This window comes from Ascidiella aspersa, chromosome 2 (assembly GCF_963924565.1).
Source record: "Ascidiella aspersa chromosome 2, kaAscAspe10.2, whole genome shotgun sequence".
NCBI lineage: Eukaryota > Metazoa > Chordata > Ascidiacea > Phlebobranchia > Ascidiidae > Ascidiella > Ascidiella aspersa.
In genome coordinates, this window is record NC_139448.1 from 19,767,674 (window position 1) to 19,795,037 (window position 27,364).

General features: G+C 34.1%; 1 protein-coding gene across 3 annotated transcripts in view; it reads left to right on the forward strand.

The window, feature by feature from the left end:
• LOC146164243 (agrin-like) overlaps window positions 1-26,133 on the forward strand; it is a 37,570-nt gene extending 11,437 nt beyond the window's left edge. For 2 of the 3 annotated variants that reach the window (XM_083382545.1, XM_083382546.1), the window contains 40 exons: window positions 1,648-1,887; window positions 2,043-2,220; window positions 2,385-2,449; window positions 2,511-2,632; window positions 2,787-2,884; window positions 2,972-3,150; window positions 3,537-3,779; window positions 4,784-4,931; window positions 5,006-5,079; window positions 5,406-5,491; window positions 5,564-5,687; window positions 5,765-5,912; window positions 5,977-6,095; window positions 6,171-6,251; window positions 6,319-6,483; window positions 6,611-6,763; window positions 9,488-9,615; window positions 10,608-10,710; window positions 10,831-11,439; window positions 11,515-11,591; window positions 11,685-11,736; window positions 12,265-12,392; window positions 12,463-12,682; window positions 14,573-14,677; window positions 15,140-15,178; window positions 15,252-15,441; window positions 16,554-16,662; window positions 17,120-17,220; window positions 17,480-17,584; window positions 17,679-17,800; window positions 17,863-18,015; window positions 18,170-18,310; window positions 18,577-18,703; window positions 18,929-19,040; window positions 20,561-20,677; window positions 20,980-21,166; window positions 21,244-21,352; window positions 24,251-24,475; window positions 24,707-24,810; window positions 24,972-26,133. In XM_083382545.1, the coding sequence (XP_083238671.1) occupies window positions 1,648-1,887; window positions 2,043-2,220; window positions 2,385-2,449; window positions 2,511-2,632; window positions 2,787-2,884; window positions 2,972-3,150; window positions 3,537-3,779; window positions 4,784-4,931; window positions 5,006-5,079; window positions 5,406-5,491; window positions 5,564-5,687; window positions 5,765-5,912; window positions 5,977-6,095; window positions 6,171-6,251; window positions 6,319-6,483; window positions 6,611-6,763; window positions 9,488-9,615; window positions 10,608-10,710; window positions 10,831-11,439; window positions 11,515-11,591; window positions 11,685-11,736; window positions 12,265-12,392; window positions 12,463-12,682; window positions 14,573-14,677; window positions 15,140-15,178; window positions 15,252-15,441; window positions 16,554-16,662; window positions 17,120-17,220; window positions 17,480-17,584; window positions 17,679-17,800; window positions 17,863-18,015; window positions 18,170-18,310; window positions 18,577-18,703; window positions 18,929-19,040; window positions 20,561-20,677; window positions 20,980-21,166; window positions 21,244-21,352; window positions 24,251-24,475; window positions 24,707-24,810; window positions 24,972-25,129 (5,744 nt within the window). In that variant the 3' untranslated portion in view covers window positions 25,130-26,133. The remainder of the gene's footprint in view (window positions 1-1,647; window positions 1,888-2,042; window positions 2,221-2,384; window positions 2,450-2,510; window positions 2,633-2,786; window positions 2,885-2,971; window positions 3,151-3,536; window positions 3,780-4,783; window positions 4,932-5,005; window positions 5,080-5,405; window positions 5,492-5,563; window positions 5,688-5,764; window positions 5,913-5,976; window positions 6,096-6,170; window positions 6,252-6,318; window positions 6,484-6,610; window positions 6,764-9,487; window positions 9,616-10,607; window positions 10,711-10,830; window positions 11,440-11,514; window positions 11,592-11,684; window positions 11,737-12,264; window positions 12,393-12,462; window positions 12,683-14,572; window positions 14,678-15,139; window positions 15,179-15,251; window positions 15,442-16,553; window positions 16,663-17,119; window positions 17,221-17,479; window positions 17,585-17,678; window positions 17,801-17,862; window positions 18,016-18,169; window positions 18,311-18,576; window positions 18,704-18,928; window positions 19,041-20,560; window positions 20,678-20,979; window positions 21,167-21,243; window positions 21,353-24,250; window positions 24,476-24,706; window positions 24,811-24,971) is intronic. The other variant, XM_083382547.1, reaches the window with a different exon arrangement.
• Window positions 26,134-27,364: the final 1,231 nt, after the last annotated feature.

A 27,364-nucleotide genomic window follows, 5' to 3' on the forward strand; every position in this document is an offset into this window, starting at 1 on the left:
ACGCCCTGTTTTCTGGCAGGGTGTCAAAAACGCCATGGAATTCGACCAAGTTATACGCGATTGGTGCGCAAAACCACTTCTAATAAAACCATAATAAAGGTCGCGCACTTTATGCCGCCAATAGCACAGTTTTAGCTCACCAAAAATGTGCGAAACTTGAATTACCACGTGGGGAGGTATCAGCTGCCCAAGTTCGAAGTTACTAATCCAGGATTTTATGCAATTGAAAATAGTCTTAATTGTATCCAAAATGATAAATGCATTTGTTTAAGTTTAATAAAAACGCTGTAAAAACACTTGCTCGAAGTGCCATAAAATAATTGTTGGTCGTTTCCCTAAGAATTGAGTGTATCATGACCATTTTAAAACTAAACAATATGTTCTTTTGTCAGTTTCGATATAATCGTCTTGTTTCATTTTTATGTGGTCATAGGCCGTAAGCGTTGTGATTTCAGCTTTCCAATTTTTTCTGTTTAATTAGCTTAAAAGAATGGCTATTTGCCCGGATCGTTCTCTAACGCTTGCATAATTTGGTTTAGGGTTAGCGTTTGGGTTTTGGTGGTGGTAATATTAAATTTAATTTCCAGAGTTTTGCATACTTTCCATGATTTATTACGAAATCGGTTTAAATTACTGTGTTAGCCGTGTAAATAGCCTCGGGAAATGTCTATTGGACATTTGTCCGAATGGATTTTTTACACTAACACTCGTTAGTGATAATATGTCGATTTAAAAAACGTTGGTGACCGGGTAAATAGCTTCTTCCTAACCAAAATGTACTTAGACTCCAGTTCGACTGACCACACAAACTTTCCTTAGTTACTAGTTTTTATGACGTCATATTATTACGTAGTTTTTGACGTAAATGTCTAAAAACATTTATGCCTCAGCCTTCCCGCACCCCTCGAATCAAAGTTTGTCGTGAATTACGTTTCCGTTTACCTTTCAAGCATGAAAGTCAGGTCGGCAAACCAGCGCTACAGAGTAAATTTCCAGACTTTCCTGCCATTTTCGTCAAGTTTAATCCACGTGGCAAAATTGTATTTGCCCTAACTAACATATATTACTTATCTTATTAGCCTTATATGACTTTTTTAAAAGTGTCTTTTTTGCCCAACCTAAGAGTTTTGTACATAAAATATTTCCTTTTATCTTTTTAAATATGGTTATACGAATTGCTTATAAATGGAAACAGCCTTAGTGACCGCAATATAAGAAAACATCTTGTTACTTGATTTGACGTTTTTACAGAGTAGTAATTGTAGCTTTTTGAAAGTTTATTTATCGCGTGCATTTGTACCAAATTTTAGTGAATTGTTTACTTCGATATTAGGATCTAGTAACCACTTTATTCACTCTGTTGTTGATATAACTGACGTGTTGTTTTCACTGTGTTTCACAATTGATTCAGTATTTTTATTTATGTAACAGGTATATATTATTATAAAGTTGAATTATAAAATGCTTTTAAGTTAACATTTTGTCTGCGAACGCGTGTTCTTAACGTTTTTTTAAATGGAAGTAAACACCCAAATTAATTTTAATTCACAAATAGCGTTGATTGCAGTTAAAGTACCCGATATCCTTAATTAGGCAAACGTTCACCTGTCTGCGCATTTTTTAAGCAAAAATCTATTATTTGTTCAGCCCCTGTTCTGGACGAAGGTATATGTGTCAACGTAACTTGCGGCAATGCGGCAGTTTGCGTTGTTCGAGTTCAACCAGATGGCTCAAGCGCGCCATCTTGCGTCTGCCCGATTTGTGACGATTCTCCAATCACTCCGTTGTGCGGATCTGACGGACTTACTCATCGTTCATTGTGCCACATGCAGAGGCAGGCATGTAACAAGAACAAAATAATAACTGTTGTGCGCAACTCCGCCTGTGGTAAGTTCTGTACAAAAAAGTATAATGAAATTTTAATAACTAAGGATGTCTGTGCAAGTCGAAACATATGTTTCTATTCATCTAACTAATTTACACCAGGCTTATAAGTTATACAGTACCGCAGGTTTACTATAAAAAAAAATTACCTTAACTAGATCCTTGCACCACTTTTAATTCAACTTCGGACAAATTTGAATCAAGTTGTACAGGAGTTTGCTCCTTTGATGAGTTTGATCAACCTCTTTGCTGTGATGACATTAACTGTATGGGTAAAGAACAACTGGTTTGTGGCTCTGACGGAAATACATATGAATCACAATGTGCGCAAAGAAGGTACTATACCATATTTTGATTGTGCTTACTCTTTAAACAACTATCTATATTTGACATTACACACTAGTCAATTTTGATTGAAAATAGTTTAATCAATCAAACTTATTACTTTAAATCATTTGTAAAACGAAAACTATTAAAAATTGTCCTCTTATTTTTTGTAGATATTCCTGTAAACTTGGCAAAAAAATAACTGTGTTGACAAAAGGAAGATGTCCAGATAAAAAACGTAAGTTTATACCACTTTTTAACAGTTGCTGTACCGTAATGTATGTTTTTGTTTAATACAGGAATGACAACAGTTCGCGGTTCAGTAGCAATACAATCTTCAATGAATTGTCCAGGCGATTGTGTACCACAAAGTGAAGAATTTCAATCTTTTATCAGCAATTTCGAAATGGCAGTTAATAAGGTCGTAATACATGTGTCTAAATTTTTAAATGTTTTTTATGTGTTTTAAATTGTGTAGTGCTATAACTCTTATGCTTTTTTTGAGTAAATGGCTACATAAATAGCTCTATGTATTTAAAAGTAAGTTGTCAATTTAATAAGATTTGTTTTTGCAGGATCTGCAACGAAAGGCCTTTCAGGATATCGATAGCAGGACTCTGGGCGAGTTCAAAATTACTGCTTCCAGGATAGGAAGTGTTATTCTTCTTTTTAGGTTGGCATTTAATTTTTATGTAAAACTGTTAGTTTTCTGTATTTATCAAGATGTCAAATACCGATTTTTCAATTTTTACTTTTATAGGGCTTATGCATCTACAGCTCAACAGCCAATAGGAATAAATGATGCTCCTGAATCCGCCAATAGCTGGATGTTTAACAGATTATTCGAACCCAGTAATGGTGCTGTTTTTGCAGCTGCAACCACATTTGGGGTTAGCATTGTTGCCTCTAGATACCCAAAAGATGATTTCTTTGTTGAAGGTAGCCTGAATGTTTTTTGTTACCTGGTGCCTAAATACTAAGGTTAAGTAGAATCGACTTTTAGTTTGCAAATTATATTTTACTTGCAATAGTATTAACGCAGTGTTCAACATTTATTTGTCTAAAACCTGTTTCTTCAGTGCAAACTAGCAGGGCTAATGAGTCGGTTAAAAACAACCTAAGTTAATGTACGACCCTTCGGCAATTTACATAGCTGTAAATTTGGTAGTGCACATGTCAAGTTCAGGACTGTAAAATTCTCACTTAGTCTTACTTGTGTCCCTAATTTGACTCCAGCTAAAATTAATTCATTGACTCCGACTCCGCTGCCCTGGAAACTAGTTGATTTCAGCAAAGACTTAACAAATAAAAAAATATTTTAATAGATGTTTGTTTAAGTCTACAATGTGAGTACGGGGCAATGTGTCATATCACTAAATCGGGTTTGGACTTCATACCATCCTGTTCTTGTGACCAAGTTGGAAATGGTGATATCCTTCCGGTAACTCATGCATGCAAATTAGCAAGTGATGGTGTCAAAAACGACCAAGTGTTCCATAATCGACAAGCTGCAAGATATTTTTCTTGCAGTACAACTTCTGTGCTGACCTTCAAAGATGTTTGCTTTGGTAATTTAGATGTTTCTGTTTTCTATAGTAATAATTAATATCGCAATTAACAAATTGCTATATTTTGTTTGCAACAAGATAAATATTGACATGAATGTGTTCACATTTTGTATGTGTGGGATTGCTTCATATTTTTTGGTTTATATTTGTATATTTCATGTCAGCAAATATTATTTCATAAATAATATTGCTTTATCTGTTTTTAAAACAATTTATATCTTGCTTACTGGAATCTGTACAGTAAAAGGTATGTCATTTCTTGTTTAATTAGTTGAATATTCTTTGCTGAAATCTTTTTATTAAATAGGCTTTACTAATATAAATCAAAAACAGCTCCTCTGGTAATTGTAATTGTTAACCAACATTTCGGCAACCTATACAAGCCGCCTTCGTCAGGGTGAATGACACTTAACGCTCGTACAATAAATGGAAAGCAAAAAAGGGAAAAAAGCAGAAATAAACGCGAGCAACGAAACGATAAGAAAATAATTAGAGACTGCCTCTAGTCCTTCAGCAGTTGCTTGTAGCATGCAGAAAGCATCACGTCAGTTTTGACGTTCATGGTGTTACCCTTCTTATGGATGTTCCACGATTCCAAAAATAATATTTTCCTGTAGTCTGATTCACGTGCTATTATTGAAGCGCCACCAAAATCAATTTGGTGGCTTCGGGAAACAGCATGGTATGAGAGTGCAGACTTCTTTGCGTCGTTATTTGCCACGTCCCTTTGGTGTTCTTTTCGGCGAGTCTTGAATGACCTTCCGGTCTCGCCGATATAGACCAAATTACAATCCGCACGGGGGATTGAATATACCACACCTCGTTGGTCAAAGGAACTGATGGGGTCTTTGGGGTGACTCAGAAGCTTTCGAAGAGTATTGGCAGGTTGCACACCAACCGCTATACCGAAGTCTCCCAACATATGTCTTTTGATTTATATTACCATGCCTGGTAGCAACAGGCTTTACTAATATAATGTATATTTAAAATTATTTATTTCGCAGATATTCCTGTAAACCCTTGTGATACTTTTGGTGGGTGCAATGGTGAAGGACAATTTTGTGTCATAATTAATGGAAACCCAACGTGTGATTGCATCACTTGCAGCAATGTTTATAAACCTGTGTGCACAACTGATAACGAAACATTCAGGTAACGATAAAATTATTTTTTAGCCTTTTTAAAAGTACTCTTATGTGATGGTGCATATTGTTCGTGTTTTACAGAAGTTCATGTGAAGTTCATAGATACAATTGTATGTCTGGAAGCAGTCTGGACATTATACATGATGGACCTTGTAGTAAGAATACCTTAAATGGCCATGCTTTTTTAATGTTCCCTTTGAACACATATATTTGTATAATTATACATAAAGTCAGTGCGTCCTAACCGGTGCGCCAAATTTAAATGAATAGTATTCAAAATTATCAACATATTTTTATCATTTTTTTACTTCGTGTTTCGACTTTGATCCTAAGATATACATTTACAAGCCAATGAAATAATAATTTACAAGCAAGTTAAGAGAAATGCCATTACGTCGTATACCTCAAAAAACATTTTTTTTAACTTTTAATAGTGTTTTCTAATATTATAAAACAGACTAACAGGTTTTTGCAATTACAGCCAGCAAATGTGATGGAGTTAAGTGTTGGCCTGGAGCACAATGTGAGGTTAATTCGCAAGGTGCTACTTGCGTCTGTCCTACAATGGTAAGTTCATAATCCCTATAGTTTTACAAATATGACTACAATGGTATTGAAATTTGTCTCCTTTTTTTCTAGTGCGTTGAAGCAATGTCACCAGTTTGTGGTTCAGATGATGTAACATATAGCAACAGGTGTGAGATGCTGATTTCCAGTTGCAGATCTCGATCGGATATCACTATACAACACACTGGTCCATGTGGTAATTTTATGATAAAATTTATAGATGCAAATTTTTATTACAGAATTTATTGAAACAAGGTAAATCTCATGTTCTAGATACGGCAATACATTCTGGGGAGGATGAAACGATGGAAGGTTCTGGTACGGAATCAGGCAATTGCAATTGTCAATATGGTGCAACATGTAACACAACTATGGATGATGAGGATTCCCGTTGTTCGTGCAACATCAACTGCTCCAACATGTATTTTTGGTTAAATATTTTAGTGTGTTTGTTACTGTTTGATTTAACTTGTTTCGTGATTTAGATCTGCTGTTGCTGTCTGTGGAACTGATGGGATAACATATTTGAATGCATGTGAATTACTTAAATCTCAATGTGAAAAACAAAAACTGATAAAAGTTTCTGCGGCAGGACCATGCAAAGGTATTAATTCATCACATAAATTATATTTAAATATTCTTCAAGAGAATCTAACATACATTTATTTTTATTCCACAGCCGCTTGTGTTAGCAGCGCATATGGTTGTTGTCAGGATGGAGAAACTACTGCTAAAGGTTTACAACAGGCTGGATGCCCAGGTAACTTTAAAACACCCTTTTCTTTCTATGCACCATTTCCACTCTTAATTCCTATACGTTTGTGTAGAAAAATGTGCTTGCAATGAATTTGGGTCATTTGAAGCTACTTGCCACCCCAACAATGGTCAATGCGTTTGTCGTCCTGGCATTGAGGGGTTGAAATGTGATCGTTGCCAACCTGGCTTTTGGAATTTCCATGCAGTTGCCAATGGAAAAATATCTGGCTGCATGGGTATGTGTTTTTTTAGTTTATAGTTAGTTATAAAACTAATGGTGTTATAGATATAGATTTTATTAACTCAGGAGAACAAGTTACATTTTACCAATAAAAAAATCATTTTTTTGTTTTATTCGAACAGCATGCAATTGCAATCCTCTTGGTTCAACAAGAGATGATTGTGACCAAATGACTGGAAGATGTTCATGTAAAGACAATGTGTTTGGTGGCAAGTGCACACACTGTGGACAAGGTGATAATTTGACATGGATCACAAATGAAATGTGCGAGGAAGGTGAAAAATGTGTTTTTATTGTGTTTGCAATTAAAGAAATGTTTTTAGGTAGGTCCAGAGCTATGTTTGATTAGGTAGGTCCACAGCTATGTTGATAATTAAATGTAGTACAACCAGTAATGTTGTTTAACAAATCAATTTTAAATATTTTCTTCTATGCAACAAACCAGGCTAAGGTATCCAATTTATACATTATATTGACCAGGTAAAGCTGCAAACAGTTGTTGGGCAGCAAATATTGTCTTAAGAAAATAGTATTAAAACAGGAAAACAAAGTTGTTTTTATCTATTTTTTGTCCCTTATTGTAAAACATAACTGTAAGACAATATTTTGTTCTCTTGTCGTGTATCTTCTATAGATATATGTTAGTCATATGTTTTTAGCTGTTAATGGCAAGTACCGTTTTTAAAATTCTGGTAAATTTACATTTGAAAACATATGACTGACGCATATCTATGTAAGGTACACGACACTTTCTCTTTCTGTTATTTTCCTAAAAATATATTCAGTACAAAAAATATTCAGTAAAAATACCGATATTTTGGCAATTTTCACAGCACCTACTCATAATTTGAATCTCAGGGATGCGTGATATTGAAGCAAATATGTAATCCCAATATCCTGCTGCGTCTAACGTAAAAAATACGGCTTAAACATAAAAATTGCTTTCAAACCATTGCAATAAACAGATATTTTGCGAATCTGCCTAACTTTTCACCCTCTAAGCAGCCATTAGCTTTGACCTAAATCACTATCAAATTATTCTTAGTAGGTTTGTTGTATGATATTTAAGTTTCCTAATGCTTAATCAAGTTGTGAAGGCGACCTGTGTGGTAGCTGTATTTGTTCAACTTGCGTGATATCCAAGCCAATACGTAATCCCCTGTACTAAACAGTGTCCAGCATAAAAAATCTGATACCCGTTTAAAAGTGAAAATTTTTTACTGGTAAACCGTGCATTATACGTAAAATTTTGAACTCTGTCTAAATTTTGCATAGGTAAACATATACTGTAAGATGCAATTAGGCTTTATCCCGTGACCCTTCTAAAGTGAAAATTGCTAAGGTCGTTTTTCCCTTGAGACACGCATTCATGGCTCCGTTCTTTCTCATAGAAAGATTATTTTTTCTTCTTAAGAGAAAACTTTTTTTTCTATGAGTATATGCGATGACTCTCTTAGGACTTTTCAAATAAATGCCAAGTTTCTAAAATCTGTTGACTTATGATGTAGCAAACTGCAGTGAGCTGTTTATGCTGGCAAGTTTTCACAAAACGGTTTTACACATTGAAAATTTTAAAACAATCGAAAATTGTTTGCACGGCAAAAATTTGAGAACACAAAAATTTACGCTGTATATCCTAAAAAACTTAAATACAACCTGAACGTTAAAGCCACATAAAACTGGTTGAAAAAACGCATGCCGCTAGTGAACCGCGGTGATATTTCTTTCAAATTATGTTTTAAGCAAAGCTTTTTTTATGTGCTAAATGCGCCAAAGTTTGGACCATAAGGCTTCTGTGAGGTCCGCAGTATCACGTTGGGTGAAGTCATCTTTAAAAATGCCCCCACAAAAATCCTGGTTTCACCCTGGCTATGTTGCCACCTACAATCTAAAAAGAATATTGTTGAACAACAAGATTTATAGCCACAACGTCATTGCTATTAAACCAAAAAAATTGCCTTTCCATTAGGAAACGGGGGTGATTTGCAATTATAGATGACCAAATTATGCGAAATAGTAAAAAATGCTGGTTACAGATCACCAAGCTCGTTCATCTTTATGGAGTAACACTATTTACTGTGATTTATTGGGGATTTAGTGGAAGGGTATGTACCAGCAGGCCATGCCCCTCCAAACGTTGAATTTTGCCAACTTTTACTGTTTAAAATTTAAACACATTTTTGGTGCTCAGCGCGTCATCACAGACCAGCATGCTTATTTTTTGATTAACAAGTAGTAAACAATTATCCGCTCCTCACCAGAGCTTGGGTCGCGATATTTACCTCGTTTGATGTTTTCTTAATTTTTGTGTCGCCTTGAAAAGTGGTTGGGAGCCACTGACATAGAGCACGTAATGGTTGTCTATTTTTTAATTATTCTACTTCTTATTTTACTTTCTAATGCACAATTGTCTTTTCCATGTAAATGCAAAATTAATGTTTTTATCCACCATGACATAGATAAATTATTATTTTATAAAAGGGTATTGTGACACACGATATCTGAAAGCTTGACCTGTATCCTAATTTACAATTTTTTGTTTTTAATCTTTATAAGGTTTTGTTTTAAAAAAATTAATTCAAACATAAATTTAGTTATTAACCACTTTTAAAAATACATGCTTTATTTTATCATGTCCTGTTTTTGTAATTTTATAATGTCATGGCTGTAATCCTCTATGCCACTTCAAACAGTAGTTTTTTATTTGCTTTTGTGTTGTTATTACTTGTATTTAGTTAAGATTAAGGGAACGGCCTTACGGTACTGAATGAATAATTTACTTCATTTTTATTTAATCTATTTAAGAATTAATATTGGGTAATATTGGGTTTGTATGTATAGGTAACATTCCTAAAGATTGATTAGTTACTTTTGTTGTTCAACCAACCTGATATTTTTTATGCTAATATTGTGCTTGTGTGCAACTAACACACTATCCATTAGTCATTTTTTGTATAACTAAATTAGTGGGTATTTAATCTGTAAAATTCATGTTTTAGTTACATCTACACCTACGTCATGTAGCGAATTGAGTTGTAGAGCAGGACAAGAATGTGTTGCAATAGATGGAACATATGAATGCAGATGTCCTATTCTTACATCATGTAATTCATTTGGTGAAAGCAGTGTAAGTTTCTATATTTTGTCACGCTTTTTTGCTGTTGCGTCTTGGAACTGTATATGTAACTATCATATTAGTGATACGCTATTGATAGATTATCAATTAGAGGTGTGAAAGCGCTGCTTGCAAGCCACATTCAGCACACTGACATGTATTTTCTGCTCTTTTTGATAGTGTACCTGCTTTAAAGAACCAAAGCAAAATGAATTTAGCTGTTGGAATAGCTTTAAAGAGCACAGTCATATCGTTATCTTTTTGTCTGGTTTCACATACTCTGGCATTCTCGCACAAAAATCTTTCACTTCATGGGTCTCTTTAAAATCTCACCTGCTAAAAGGTTTACCAATCCCTGTTAAAACTTTAAACAAAAAAATTCAAGTCTTTTACTAGACACTGTGACTCTCTTTAATTTATTATAATCTTATGTCAATGTCACACTGAGTTATGTCTTTGGAAAATATATATTGACTCTCATCTAATTTTTACTCTTAGAACATAGAAAATTATCAACACCATAACAACCCACACCCCAAACTCCAAAACAAACATTTGCCAATTTTCTCAACAGGACATCTTGATCCAACAAACTTTGCAAATTAAAGTAATCATTATTTTGCAAACATTGTCAATAATATAGCAAACAAATCCCTACCGGTAGTATTTCTATTTCAGGTAAAATTCATGAAGATGAAATATATATTCTTTTACTTCAGTTAAATGAAAACTGTTATGTCTGTATTTGCTGACTCTTTCTTTCTGTAGTGTGCTGTTGGCATAACGATTGGATGTACTTATATTTCTAGCTTTTTTATTAATTATATATTGATCATGTTCTGTCTTTATTGTTTGCCTTCAGTCTTGTTTACTTTTATTTTCAATATTTCATAGTTTCAGGGTTAGCTGACTTATAGCCATTTTATGGTTCTCTGTTGATATCTTGTCTTATCTTATCTATTTGGAAAGTTATAAATTTTATATAACAGAATGTTGTTTTACAGGTTTGTGGAAGTAATGGAATAACATACCCAAATGAATGTCAGATGAGAGTAATCACATGCAAACAAGGCGTGGATGTTACAATTGTATCTGAAGGCACATGTGGTAAATGTGGAATGTTTGTGGTGTTTTATGTGTTATAAAACGTTTGTATGACTTCATATAAATGCTAAGCATTTTCTTTTGGGCATCTTATTAAGGCAGTTGTTTTACTTTTATTTTTAGCAAAAACTCTTCCATTAGAAAAATCGGAACCATTAGGAACTGATTCACCGCAACCATCTACCAGAATGACAGACAGTCAATTGACAACTTATTCTATGCCTGAGCCAGTTGTAACAACTAGTCAAGTTACACCCACATATATTTCTGTCAATCACCCTCAAATAATAACAAGGCCAATTGCTTATACATCTACAGTTGAACACATAATGTCACAAGAAGGTGGCATGACAACTAAAATGGTGCCAGCCTCACTCTCTACCAAGCCAGAACCAGAACCAACATTTAACCCACAGACTACTTATTCCAAGCACACCACTGAGCAAAACGCAGTATCAGACCTGCTTTCATCAATTAAACCTAAACCATTTAAAGAATCAGAACTATTCACCAAACAGAAAACATTTACAGAGCCTAGTACATCCATTGAACCAACAGCATATACAGAACCAGAAGGTTCCCCTGAACCTGAACCTGAACCAGTTACGGAAGACAATTCATACACTAGACGAAACACAGTTGCAGAACCAGAGCCATCAACTGAGCCTAAACCAGTCACCAAGCCAAAACCATCAAGTGAGCCCAACGTGGCAACTCCATCAGAAGTACCAGGTAACACATGCTAGGTTTATTTATCAGTGAATGTTTTAAACTCTTGTTTCTATAGTTTTATTATTGTTTTTTAAGAATCAAGCGGATCTGATGGCTGTATTGGAGACGATGAGGATTGTGAAACTGGATCTGGATTACAATTATCTACCAATGTATTTAAATATTATTATATTATGTATTATTTTTTTCTTTGCATAGTTACAGCAATGTTTTTATTTATATTAAATGAATTATTTTTTTTACAGAAACCAGAAAATGTGATTACTACAACAAATGATCAAAGGAAACCTACAGAAGGTAAGATGATTTTAAGAATAGCCTTTAAATACAATTAAAACCAAAAATTAAATAATATTAATAAAAGCCCTTTCTAAATAAATTTTTACTGATCTTATTAAACACTTACATATTTCCACTGTACCCTAAGATCACCTAATTTTACATTCTGTTTTTAATATATAACTAATTTTAATATTTTTAAACATTTTTTCTTGCCTTACAAGCTCTCTGGCATTTATTGGACTTGTAACCTAACCTTACCTTACATTTTTTATTGCCGTTATCATTGTATAATAATGCACACATGCCATAGTCGTCACAATTGTTGTCCATTTTTACTTTTTACATTGCATAGTTCGTCAATAGTCATATATCTTCAAAAGGTCTTGCTTTGCTTTTGAAACTATCCATCACTTTGCAGTTGATGGGTGAGGTGCCTGTACTCGTCATTGTTGTTTTGGTGTTTGATGGTATTTTTGGGGTGTTGGACATTTTTATGTTGAAAATCTTCCAATGTCATTTTTTTAATATTTTGCTTCTATTCAGCTCCTTTACTCTTTAATGGTACTGCTGAGTTCTACAAAATTGACGGTGATACTCTCACGTACACATCAGACCTAGAGGATCCAACATCAGAGATTTTTGCAGAATACAGTAATGTGATAAACTTGAAGGTCAGTGTCATAATTATGATTGTGTTGTTTTAGGAATTTTTTAATATAATTTTGGTACTGTTTTGAATAGGTTATGAAATTAGCTGCTGACCAGTCTCTACATGGAAAAGTCAATGCGTTTAGTATTAAATCATTTCAGCGACAACCGTGGAGCTTCTGGTTTCCAAAAAAGGGCCTAATTGTGTCATTTGAATTGTCTGTTACCCCTGGAACTAACCCTGTTGACATTGAAACCGTACTTAATCAACTGACGAACAATTCAAATGCTTTTCACATAAATAGACAAACAGGTACTGTTTGAAAAGGCATGGTGTTAGACAGATGCAGTGATCTGTTGGGTGCTGCACTTAAAAAAATCTGATTTATTTTTGTCTTGTGTTTTGTATTGGGATATTTCATAGTTATTATTTTCCATCCTATTTTTGCTTAATATGTTGGTGGACCAGCATTGATACTTTCAGTAGAACATACTTGTTAAAAACAATTTAATTTTAACTTGAGTTTTTGGCATAGCTCAAACCAATTTTGAATATTAGTTGAGAATTCCACATTTTTATCCTTAGTTTTTGTAATTATGTTTCTCAATAAAAGTGCCCAAATGTTGTGGCAAAGTTCTTGCACCTTTCATGTAATTTAAACAAATAGTTTGTTTCAATTATTCAATTTCTATACAAGTAATTTTAAGTATGTTGTGACTGCATGTTTGTCAATTTAATATAGGTTACTTTTCGTAAGCTATTTTAATAATTTAGTGTTATATCATTACCAACCAAGCTCTACTGAATCAAAAATGTTATATTCATATATAATATTTATTTTGTTTGGCCAGATAAGATATATTTTGTGTGATTGATAGTTATCTGATATATATACAAACAATTTTATACATAATAAACTTAAAACATTCTTTTATAAAAGATCTGGCAAAGGCAGTTTATCTTACAAGCAATTGTGTTCAAGTTTAATTTTGTAAAAAAATATGAATGTATTGTAATGCAAAAAAGTTCAATTAGCTTTTTGTAAGTAGTGTTTTTTGTTTAATTGTTTCAGATCTGTTTCACAATTTGCAAATAATAGCATCAGGTCTAATTTCTTGAGTTAAAATCATTTCATTCTAAATAAAGCCATATATGTTTTCTTCCGTGTGTGTTATCAGTTTAGCTGTACTTGAGGTTTTGCATTGCATAAGACTAACCATTGCTATATTGCATCTGCTTCATGTGTTGACTAACATATGCCTTCATAGTCTCTGCTTCTTGTAAATTTAATTTAGCATGTGCTTTGCCTGGGGTTATATAAGAAAGCTAACCTTGCTTTTGTGGCTTGCTTAAAAACCAATCTTACTTTTCTGTACTTAGTGTGTTAGTTAGTTCTAATTTGAAATTTGATAGGGATTTTTTTATTTGGCTATGGCATATAATTGCTCTTCTGAGATGTGTAGTTGGTGTGGAGTGTGGTGGGTTACATTTGCGTTGCAGTAGGTTTGTGGCTGTTGCAAACTGATATTTAAAATCTGTGACATAGTAAATAGGAAAAATTGAGCTATTTGTTTGCCAAATATTTGCACAACTACATGTTTATTGCAAAAAAACTGGCATGCGCAATATTTATTTTTATTGCACTTATACAAAAAAGCACAATTGATTGCTTTAAACTGTTATTAATTGCAAACTAATTTTTTAAATTAAACAATAGAAATATTCTTTGGTCTTTAGTTTTTGTCTAGACATTAAAAAATAACATAATATAGTTGCCTCATAGTAAATTTTTGCTCATTTAGAATAAAGCTTTCGGTTTTTAATTTTGCTTGCTTGCTGCGGCTGCTGTGGTTAGCTTTTCTCACCTTTCATTGCAAAACACAAATTAATTATATTACGACCAATTAGTAATTTGAATGAGGCTACAGCAGTGTATTGCAAGAAAGACATCAAAATTGTCTAAGAGAAAATACTGCAAATGTGTGTTTATAACTTTATATATCATTTGTACTAATTTATGGTAAATCTCAAATTAGTACGATCTTGCAAAAATAATATAACTAGACAGAACAAAACTGGTAAACACATATTTGAAACTATTTGGTGAACAGATATCTCACATCTTGAGTGAAATTGTGTTCCTTTCTGCTGATAGTTAAATGAAAATAAGAGGTTTGCATAAATGCCAATTGGTTCTATTAGGGGGGCAGACTGATATTGCTCATGATTGGCCATATACATCAACGGAGGATGCTGCGGATCCCATGGACGTTTTTAATGTTCCAATACCAAAGTACAAACAAATTTGTAAGTAGATATATATTTATTTAAGTATACATGGCAAAGCTTTGTGTGTGAGTGTATTTCCTGACTGGTTGTGTTTAATGTATACATGAGTAAACTTTCTGTGTTTAAGGTTGAGAGTGAGTTTGTTAAACTTTGATGTGTGATCTTCATTGAAAAAGAAGTTGTATTTACATCACCAAAGCGCAAAAAACGTAGTGATTGTGTAAGGTTCACCATTCACAGTTTTTTAAGTTTTACCACCACAATGGTGTGCATTCTTGTTTTATAAATGATAAATGGTGATGCACTGTGTTTGAGTTTTACACACATCCGTGTTGTTTGATGCCTGAACTGTTTGCATTTATGCATCCCAATAACAGCGTGAAATACCTTGGCTTGTTTTGCTATTCATTAACTGGTTGCACTTACTACCAATTAACAGAAACCTGTACTTGCCTATAAATTTTTTTACTTTTATTTTAGATGAAGGCCCTTCAGTTCCACCTATAGTATACCAAGAAGGTATTTAAACTACAAAACCCTAATGTTGTTTGTAAAAAAGCTTAAAATTGTTAAAAAATTATCCCTATTTTAGGCGTTCAATGGACTATTCCCCAGTTTGGGGGAGCATCTTATGCAAAATTTGCGAAAATGGATTCTGCCACATCAACTACCATTGTAATGCGGTTTCGTTCATTTGATTCTGATGGTTTGCTTTTCTACGCTGGCAACACAAACAGTGATTTCATCTCACTAGGTGTTAACAAGGGCTTCGTTGAATTCAGGTTGTTATTAAAGTGGAGGTTTTTGTTGAAAGCATATGAACCAACAAACCTATTATATCTTGTTTTATGTCAATAATCTATTTGCTATTTTATCTGAAAAATGTATTTAAACTGGGGGCGTGAAGGGATTACAAGGGGGCATGAAGGGAAAAACAACAACTTTGTTCTCATTTATTCAATAATAAAATCTACAAATTAACAATATTTAAAGCAGAATAATTTATAATACCATTGTATTAAGACCAACACATAATAAAACCAAATATGCAGATGCATTAATACTAAGACACAATAAGAGTTGAAATCGTTTGAACAAGAAACCTATGGGAATAATAACTAAATACATTGCATTAAGGTTTAAATGTACAAAGTAATGCTCAAAACTGCTCAGACCCGATATGGGCCAATTGGGTAAAACCTGTCTGGCATCAGTCATTTTGATGTTGGTGTTTTGGTGCCTTAGTTTGAGCCTTTCTCTCCCGGGATTACTTACCCATAAGGCGGGTTTGAAATATTTGAATTCCATGAATTTGTTAGGGTATTTGTTTTAACATTGATGTTGTTCTAATTTCGGTCTTATGGCCGCTGTCCTTTTTAATCGGGTTCCATTGTAATCACCAATCTATTCTCTCAATTAATATTAGTTTTTTAAGTTTCAGTAACCTAAATATGGCAAAATACTCCTATACACACTGTACAGTGTTGTAAAGGGAAATTCCACAAAGCCATTCATCCAAACTATATTTTTTGCATATTTACTGTATAAACCTATTTTTTTATATATATCTAAAAACACTATCTGAATATAGCTGATCATTTGGGCTATGAAACATATTATGGCATAGAGGGCGCGAGGTTCTATAAATTAAAAGTTCAAGAATCTGTAGTTAAAGGCAGTACAATTTTCGGCCCATATACCCTTTTTACTTATAGAACAAGTCAAAAAATCCAAATGAAGAAAACACTCACAACACCCCTTATACCTCCTTAACACCCACAGGGTGGCGTACCGCCAACGTCGGGAATCACTGATTAACCATTTGGGAAAATTACTCGAAAAACTTTAACACAATGTTTTGTGTCATTTAATTGATCGGACGTACCGTTTGTAGATTTGACACCGGTACTGGGCCGTTTGTGCTAAGGCACAAAAAGAAAGTCGACGACGCGAATTGGCACAAAATATTTGCAAGACGCAACAGAAGAGAAGGTTTTCTGCAGGTACCATTATGAGAGGCATGGGGCCATAGCCACCTCAAGTTTATGTTCAATTACCATTTCCCACCTCAATTTAAAATTGTTGACAACTGGTACTAAACCAGTGCAATTTGTTTTAAGATATGCGCACTTATTTTATCTTTGATCGGGTCATGGTGCAGAGAGTGACTAGGTGTGTTGCACCGGTCGAACACGATTAGTTGATCTTATTTTCCATATCGTATAAGATCCAAAAATATTTCTATTCAAATTCACATTACTCTTAAATAAATAAATAAAGTAAGTAAACTTTTTGTCAGAAGTAATGATGCCATTCTTGGCTTAACTGCAGTATGTGTTTTTCAATCAAGTTGTTTTAGTTTTTTTTTAACCTTTGTTATTTTTTTAACTTGTATAAAAGTTGTACCAACCCTTTTTAACAGTAAAATTGTTTTATTTGTGTTCATTATTTTTGTGACAGATCGACGACTACAACCCGGTGGAGGGCTCCTCCCCCGGTCTACCAAGTGTGGTAAACCTTAACTCGCACGTATTTATTGGAGGATACGAAAACAACGAAAGGTGACACTACTAATAGTGTTTATTCAATGGGCTTGTTAATAATAGATTTTAAATGCGTTGAAAATAAACTTAATTTCAGGAAAAACAGTTTTCTGACTTTTTAAAAGGCTAACTACTAATGTATTTATATTTCAGTTTGCAATGAAAATTAATTCTGAATTTCTAGTGGATTTTTGCCTAGTCTTTAATTTTGTTTAATTGTTTGCCCTATTTAAGTGCAAAGGTTGGCTTGCTCCCAAATATCTGTATTATTTTGTAGGATTCGCAAGCAAACCGGAGTGAACAAGGGTTTGACCGGTTGCATTTACAACACGTCACTTGATGAAACGCCACTCGGGTTAAATTGCACTATTCAATCGCACAGGTAGAAAAAGAAATGCAAATCCTAAAATAAGTGTTTGCTAGTTTGAACCCTCATAAAAGTTGTTAATTGTAATGCAAAATATTTATCTTTTTAGGATTGCGGAATGCGGTTCTTCGCCTTGTTTTCCAAACAAGTGTAGGAACTCCGCCAGCTGCTTTATAAGCAATCAAAACAACGTCTTTACAAACAAATGTGTTTGTAAGAGGGGCTGGCAAGGTGAGCATTTTTGACTAGAAAGGTGTCGACTCTATTGATATGTATATTTCGTTTTTGGTTAGGTTCAATGTGTGAACAACGGACAGTAAAGGAGCGACTTGATCCATGTGTCGGACATAATTGTCACTTTTCGTCGACCTGCGTTATTGACAAAGGGGGTGACGGTTACAAATGCCTGTGTCCTATTGGAAAAACCGGCACGCTATGCATGGACGGTTGGTTATCTTAGTAACCTTGTTGTAGTTGATCCTATATATTTGTTGACTTTTTTGTAACGGTTTCTTTAATAACTCTGTTTGTTTTTAATAGGTAAATGTTGGCATTCCATGTAAATGTTGTGGTAATACATATCAGTTACTTATGTTTCAGGAGAAAATTTAAGCATGGTAGGACCTGATTTCATGCCTGCTTTTGCCGAGGACTCGTACGTTCAATACAAAAGTCTAGCCGACAGCGATGTGTCGTCTTCCTTCAATATTAAAGTGTGGTTTTACTCCAGCCAGCCAAACGGTAGGCGCAAATTTTTGCCCTTAAGTTTAGACATTGCGTATAAACAGTCATATCTTTCTTAATACCAAAAGTTATCTTTTCTTAATACCAAAAGTTTAAATATCCTAATATTTTCTTGCTTTCCATGCATTTTTCCCTGCATAACCAAAAAAGTAACTTAAAGTCAGTTATTTTTCGTTCCACTTTTTATCTATTTTTGATATAAATGTCCCTGCAAACCAAAAGAAATGCGCCCGGCAACCATCACATGTTTCCCATACCTCCAGGTTTAATATTTTACAATGGACAAAAGAAACAGTCAATGGCGGGAAGACGCGATTTTGTGGCTCTCAACCTGAACCAAGGCTACTTGGTGTTTCTCTACGACCTCGGACAAGGAATAGCCCAAATAAGGTGAAGTTCTATAATTTTTAGTAACAATACCATAGCGACTATTTCGCGTAATTTAAATTAATGAACGTACATCGTTGATAATGAATAAAGAGCTATACGAAACGATCAAAATGTTATTACCTACTTCAGTATGGCCTTTGATATTCTGACTATTTCGTCTGAACCAACATTGTTTTTTCATAAAAATTGTTTTTTACCGTTTTTTTAATCATGTTTTAATTTCAGGAGTACGACCACGATAGCTTTAAACGAGTGGCATGTGGCGCAAGTGTCTAGGAATTTAAGACACGGACAGATGACTGTGGACGGCGGGAGCCCTGCCTCAGGGGAATCTCCGGTAATCTTTAATAAAAACATTGATTTGTTAGTGTCGTACAATCTTTTTACGTTAATTCAGGGGTCGGTAACTTTTCCTAGTCGCGGGTCAAAGCCAAGCTCCGAAAGGCTTCGGTGAGCCGCAATGAATTTTAGCTGACAAAATACTTCATGGTTTACCAAAAATTTGGTCTGTGACCCCAATAAATTAAGTATAGCTTTTCGCGACCCTTTAGGTCAGTAATTCTTAAACTGTGTGACGCGGCACACTAGTGTGCCTCGAGAGTTATGAAGTGTACCGCAAAACGCTTTGTAATGTAAGTTTGGAAGATTTATCTACTAATATTACAAATTGACATTCAGCCAAGCATATGACACTTGAATGCACACTATCCATTATAAAACTGATAATATTAAGATATGTATTGCTTTTCCGTGTATTAAGTGCAATTGTCAATTATGATGTTGTTGTTTGGGGAAAGAGTGCTGCGATTTTGTTTTATTTTATTAGACTGTCGCTAGCTAAAAAAAGCTTTTGGAACCACTGCTACAGGCTTATCGAACTATTTTTGTTGTCTGTTTCTGCACGCATTTCTAGTAATGTTCAACTCAGTGGAGGACTGCATTCTTATAGTTTTAGAAAAAATACAATTCGAATCAATATACCAAGAGTAGCCCTACTCGTGGGACCTCCTAAGGAGTCGCGACTCTTAGTTTTGGAAACACTGAATTACATCTCCCTCTATCTTAATTCCGTTACGACATCTAGTTTGATATAAGCGTTGTTAGTTTATTTAATTATTGCCAATTACCAAAACCGCTGGTGTACGGGGTTGTGTGTAGGTTAATCTGAAATCACCTAAAGTCTTATGCAAGCTATTGCAGCTGTTAAGATTTTTGTTTTTTGTTTTTTATTTGAAACTGACAGAAAGCAATGCCAAAAGTGAAAAACAAGGTTTGCCGGATATGTGCTTGATCTATGTTGTTCGTAAAGTGTGGAAAATCATATTGTTCTGTTCACTGTTTATGAATGCTATATAAGTGCAAATTGTACGGCATTTTAAAAGTTCGATAAAACTAGTTGAATCAAATTCTGCTGGTAACACATAATCTAGTTAAAAGGGCTATTTCTTATCTGATTATAAGGTAGAGGTTTATCATTTTTTTTTTTAGTTTTAACAATGCTTTAGTGTTATTAGAAAGATGCTGACCTAGTCCTATTATATGTTTTTTAATACATACAAACAAATATTTTTATATAGATATGTAAATTGTAAGTTTTTAAAGTTTGAAATATGGAATTTTGTAAGTTTTTAAAGTCGGTTGCTTAATACATTGATATATTGGCTTAACGTATAATGTTTTCTTCTTTTCTCCCACTTGTCAGCGTTTATGGTATTGGAAACACAAGGTAAAAAATCTCTTTATATCTTGTTTAGACCAGTTTATTTGGCGATGTGCCTTAAAGTTGTAAATAAAAAAATACTTTAATACAATTTTAAAGGAGCAATACAAATATTAATATTTATGTTGTGTTTTTAGAAAGAACACTCTCAGTTAAACATTGACCAGCCTTTATATCTGGGAGGAGTCCCCGATTATTCAAAGCTCCCCAAAGAATCCGGAATTACAACTGGTTTAGTTGGGTCGCTTCAAAAGGTATTTTTCTGCAAATACTGGTATGCAAGCGTTGGAGATAAAAGTGGTGTAAGGATAAGATATTTCAATATGGAATGTCCAAAACTTCGCATTTTAGTCTGATACCAATACACATATTTTGGGTAATAATAGCAGCCGTCTAACACCATTTTTTTATTGCATGATAAACTTAAAACAAAAAAGTCCCGATACGATAATTGAAAATCCTCCGTTACGATGTTGTAAGCGTAAACGGCTAACAAACCAAAATAACCTATTTAAAATAAATTTTCAAATAATTATTTTTACTTTTTTTCTAAAAGTTTGAGGTGAACGGCATTTCGTGGCCGTTGAGGTTGGACGCCAACGTAACTCACTACAACGTACAAGCATTCAACGCGCACGCTTGTTACCATCTACCGTGCGAAAATGGAGGCACTTGCTATCCCCGAGGCGCACAATTCAATTGTGCATGTGCTGCAGGATATGTGGGCTCAAGATGCGACCAAAGTAGGCTCATTTAAACTTGTCAGTAAATCATTTCATGAAACTTTTTAGCTATTTTGGACTTCATTTGTTTTGTACAGAAGCATCCAACATACGCGACCCAGACTCTGTGCTGAGCGACCAGGCCTCCCCAGCGGTTCGCTTTAATGGCAAAACAAAGGCTATGTACAGAAATGCAGTAAAGGATAAGTAAGTATTTTGTTGCTTAAATATTTTAATAACCTTTTTTTCGAACAGGATTGTAGGCAAAAAAAAGTTAGTTACGCTGCCGCATGATACCAAGGCTTTCAACACAATAGTTTTGTATTTATATGACAGTCAAATACAGTTGGGGCCAACTAGTCACAGACCAAAAGCCTAAGCCCTAAGTCCTTACCGACTTGGGAATTATTTTCCTTCCCCCACACATACCTTTTGAAGTTAGATAAACGTTACCCACCAGAAAAGGTTACCTTCACGCCAATCGTTTTCACAATTTTTTTAAATAAATTTATGAGGCAATTACGCTGTAAAATTGTTTTTTTGTTTCATACTGGGCGCTGCGGCTCGCAGGTACGCCTCCTAAATGTGGAAACGATTCGCGGTAAAATTTATTCGCATACACAAGAACGACAACGTGAATATAAATATAAGGGCATAAGAATAAATTTAAAAAAATAATAGAGTTCATAGGTATGTTTTGTAATAGAATGAACGTTCTCTGTACGTAAAGTTTTTGTTAATCGTATTAGCAAAATATATTTACAATAGTACTAAACATTAGGCTGTAGGTTTCATATTGCATACATTTGTTACCGTTATGTTACTTTTAGTTCAACATTAATTAAGTAAAAAAACATTTATGTAATATATATATAAAACAATCGCGAAGGAAGTAAGACCATAGATACGACAGTTAGTTATCTGAAATGCAACTTCACAGTCGTATAGAGAGAAAAAAGGGTTCGATGCGCCACTCACTAACAAATCGCAGAAATTGATGCACCAAGTCGGTTCATATTTTTTTCGAAAAGTACATACGTAAAAAGTCTATTTTTTTATTTTTAGCATACAACATCCACAACTATATCGAGTTTTGGGTTTAAAATTGCATTATGTTAAAAAACTCATACCATCGCAGTTAACTCGTACAATTCAGGTGGTCAAAAATTAATGTTGTTACGCAAAAAGGCGTGGAAATAAATTCAGTTCAATTTGCTGTTTTATGGTGATTTAACATGACTGTTCAAGTACAGAGTAATTACTATCGTGTATACTAATAATGAGAAACGAAATTGTCATAATTATAAGAGGGGGAAATCATGCCCTTGCTTATCAGACTGAGTTAGCATAAAGTTTACCCACATTCTGCTCCATGGCAAACTTTTAGCTTTTAAACGAACGACGATTATGGACAGTGTAGATAGCTTTCCATTTTAGCGTTGCGGGTTTTTTATATTCAAACTTATAATGTGCTAATGTACTTTTTGCAGAGTACAGATAAATGATGGCGTACTAATATTTGTATGCTGTTATTATCTTATTTTGAGAAATATGGTTTTAAGACATAGAGTGGGATTTCAGGGTCCTGTGAAATATAACTTAAGTTAAGAGTTATTCTATCGCATCGGCTGACGAGCCGCTAGTTTGCCACCCTTGGTCTTATTTTATTTAAGGACCAGATTAGCAAATCTTTACTCAAAGATTGAACAACTATTGGTACTAATTTCTGTTAAAACCGTTCAAGGAAACTACTGCGTTAAGTACAAATCCAACATGATAAAAATACTAACAAAATGTGTTTTCGTTTTTGCTATCCATTTTCCAGTGAACAAAGTATAAACTGGTTACCTAAGTAAGTATTGTTATGGTGAACACATTTAAGTTTTGTTGTTTTTTACAATGGATATTTCGTACCTCTATATTAAATTCAATTTGTTTTAGTTACATTAGTTATATATGACATTCTTTTATTTCAAAAACATATTTATTATTTTATTATATATATTTTATTATTTTATTATACAGGATGATTGCGCAAATGTGAGGCTTGTTTCTGAACGTCGTTCAAATCATATAGCATATAGCATGTTGACATTTTTTTAATTCCTCGGTGTTTAGTACATGTCAAATCTACACTCCCAGACTTACGAGGCTTGCTAAACTATGTCTTTAGTCACCTGATAATTAGGTGCCCCACGTGTAGTTTTTCAATTAGTTCTATTTTTACAACAACACTTCTATTTTTACAACAACACCGCCATTTTAAGTGCAGTAGAAAAATAACTAAGATACGAAGTAGTGCAGTTAAATATCCGATCAAAAATGTTAGTATGTTAATAAATATACAAGAAACGCTGTAGTGAGTTTTATGGAAAAATCGTTGGCCTAGTCCTATTACAAGGCTATCAATTTATACAACAGATTTTATTGTTTTTTAAAAAAAAAAGTCGCTCATAATTTGCAAAATTTTGGTAAATGACGCTCTTATATTGGCAGTGCAAATTATTTAACCCATGGGGATATTTTGGTTTATTGCAGTGCTATGTTGTTGTTTTTTTCTTTAAATTTTTGAGACTCTCAATAATTTTGTTGGAGGTTTTGCTACATTTAGCGAAGAATAACAGCGATACGCAGAATACTGTCGCTGTTTGTTGTAGCACTTTACGATCTGTAACAATGTTAAAAACATTATACTACCTGTCTCAAAAATATTAAATTAAAAGTGCAATATTTATCAAATCGTGCATCGGTATGTTTATGCAAACGATCTAGTATTTTAATCCACCCTCGGCTTCATAGAATAGATAGAAGCATTAGTGGATCCCTTGGCCTGGTTATTGAAGTCGCGAATGTGATATTTATTTTGTAAATGTGCTTTTTAGTTCTATTCATCGCACTTGTTATGTATACATATTTCGTTTTTCATTTTGAATTCTGCATTGTTGTGTTTGGAAACTATTCACAACCGTAATATTGTATCTCACCAGTCTAGCATGCAACAAATTCCTAAAGCTGTCCACTTTGCTGCTACCGTTTCCAATTTATCGTAACAAATGTCACTTGCTTTATTTATTTATTTATAATTTTTTTTGTTAACGATGACAGGAGCAGGGCGGCTAAACACAACTCGTACGAATTAGTAATTCAGACAACTGCTAGACACGGACTTCTGTTATTGGCTGGAAAGGCCGTGGATAACAGTGACTATCTGGCGATTGTTATCAGCGACGGTCGGCTGCATTTGCGATTTAACCTCGGATCGGGTCCAACTAACCTTATATCCGATGAGCGAATCGACGATGGGACACTCGCTACCATTTCAGTTGAAAGGTAACCCTTCTTGCACATAAAATGTCGTGGTTAATAAGACGTTCTCCCGAAATATTTGTTTACAGCTATTATTTTGATTAATGACGATATCCCTGTAACGCTTTAAAACCAATTTTTTGGCATACCAATTTTTTTGCCATTTTCTTGTAATTGTTTTAGACGATTTATTTCCTCAACGTAATTTCCTGGTTGTTAATTTTATATTTTTGAAACTTTTTATTTCCTTTTTAGAAAGTTTAACACTGCCACACTTCAAGTCAACAACGGAATGCCAAAGACGGTAACAGCAGTTGGTAACACTCGTGAACTGAACACCGACGGTATGGTTTGGCTTGGTAAGTGAGCAATATATGTATTAGGACTATATATATATATATACTATTTATTTATTTATCAAACTCGCTAATCCTTTAATTAGCTCGGTTAATACCCGGTTTGTAACTGTTGCTTTAACCTGAGGGTGAACATTTTTATATTCATATGACTTCGGTATTAGGTGGCATCGATTATCACCCACGCGGCGTCGGTCTGTACAAGTCGTTCTTTCAGCCATTCACTGGATGTATTACAAGCTTTCGTATACATGGTGAAAAAGTTGATTTGGTGAAAGATGCCCTTAATTATACATCATTTTTTCCCTGCTTCAATCGGTGACAACACCACCCTTAACATGTAGATCATGAAGTCTACTCTGCATGAACTGCCTTCAATCGACCATAATATTGGTGTTTCCTTACACGTGTTCCTAAGCTCAAACACTTTGTAACGACTATGTTTATTGTTATTCCACTAGTTCGTAATCTTGTAGCTCAGACAATTATACTGAATTTTGATTTTAAGCAATTATGTGTGCGAAGGTTCTTGTAACACAAGTTTATATTGTTGCATTGGTTTGCCCTATGAATTGTTGCATTTTATACTCGTTGTAAAGTCTGTTTTGTTTATTATATATTTTTGTGTTATTTTTTAGATTAATACTTCATTCTAGAATTATTCCAATCTCTTTGAGGAGATTACTCAACTAGTTATCCATCGCGAACAGTGAGAAAATATTTTTTGTTTGCGCCTGCGCTACAGATCATACATTAAAATCCTTCTTTTAATTTTCAAGCCGGTAGATAACCGATCAAACTTGAAAGGTGACTTTTACACGAGGAAAGCATTGTCGTGTTTCCTTTCTTCATGTTGTACTTATATAAATCCCAGCCCGAATGATTCGACTGTAATTCGCTCAAAGTGACCACATTTTGTGGAATACTTGCATTGCGTATTAGGCCTCAATGTTGTGCACTATTTATTGCTTTTCCGAACTTCGTAATTATTGTTGATTACATTCTTCTTGCTCACTGTATCCTTTCGAATGCATTTGCGCAACTTTGCTCACTCCGACTATTTCTCGCTGGTTTAACATTTTCTTGTCGCTACCAAACCAAAATAATTGAATTTGTTTCAAACAATATATGTTGTCATATACGGTATAGATCGATTTTATTTGATTTATTGTAATGTCGGGCATGAGCCACCTTGAAAGGACACCTTGCTTTCGCATTTCTTCTTTTTCAGCATATTTAGCTTGGACAGAATAACTGTATGAAATGTTTCGCTGAATGTGTCTTGTAGTTTTATTGGTTTGCGTAAAAATGTCTAATGTTGTTTCAGCCGGTTTCATTTTCTTCTAGGAAGCAAGCACCACATTTCTAGTATACATCAACCAAATATTAGAAACCCTACCTCTGCCATACTAGGAGTGCCATGCAGGGTAACTTAAACTCACCGCTAAATTTGTAATTGGTTTTGTTCAAATTAGCAAAAGAACGCCGACCAAAAGAACGTTTGTAGTTGCGTTTAATTTTTCACCAATATTAAACTCGATAAAAATAACGCTTATTCTAGTTTTATTTTATGCAAAATTTTCGATTATGTTTTAAAAATGCTTATATTGCCAAAAAAGATTATTTCCTAACAGCAAGAAAAAGTATCTCGCGTAAAAAACGAACGACAGCTTCAACTTCCTGAATCTGTTGAACGTGGTCTTTAATTGTTTTTATAGCGTGGTAGAAATATTTCTTTAACGAAAGTTGCTTTTAACTTGTCTTAGAAACATGGGCCGATTACAGCAACTTTTCGATATTATTACCGTTTGCTAACTTTTTGTACGTACTAACAAGTTTGTACTAACCGTTTCCAAAGTTTAGTAAAATACGTTTTTTCTTTATAAAACCTTGTAACTGACTGTAGACCAGGGTTGGCCCCGCACATGCGCCAACAGGGTCGCATTAAACAAATAAATATAGCAAGCTTTACCCCAGCGATAATCAAAGAAAAAGCATTCCTACCCGTGAAACAACATTATAACAGACTTATACATACCATGGGTGGGTCAAGGATTTTTTTAGCTGACGCCACAAAGTTATTACATGTCGTGAAAACCTAGTGAGAAAAGTTGTTTAACTTCGAAAATTGATGCATTTAGCACATAAAAACGCTTGCGTCAAGCTCAAACAAATACCTGTTGCGTATATCTTGTTAGACAAAATTCGACCCATTAGAAATATGTAAATATAAACAACGCATTGCTGTGTGAAATACTGCATTAGGTTCTTGCGTCATCATTGACGATAGTCAGAACACAAATCAATTATTTTTCGGGTTTATGTAAAATCTGCTAATTGTTTTAGGCAGTGTTGTAAACAAGTCATTTTGAAATGACTAAGTCTCAGTCAAGTCATTTGAAAAACAACTGGAGTCTAAGTCCAGTATTTTAAGTCCCCAGTTACCCAAGCCAGGTTCAATTGAAGTCATTATTATCCTACAGCAATTGTCATTAACATAAAAATAAAACATTAAACGAATAAAATTGTAAATTCGTCCGATTAATATCGGAAATAG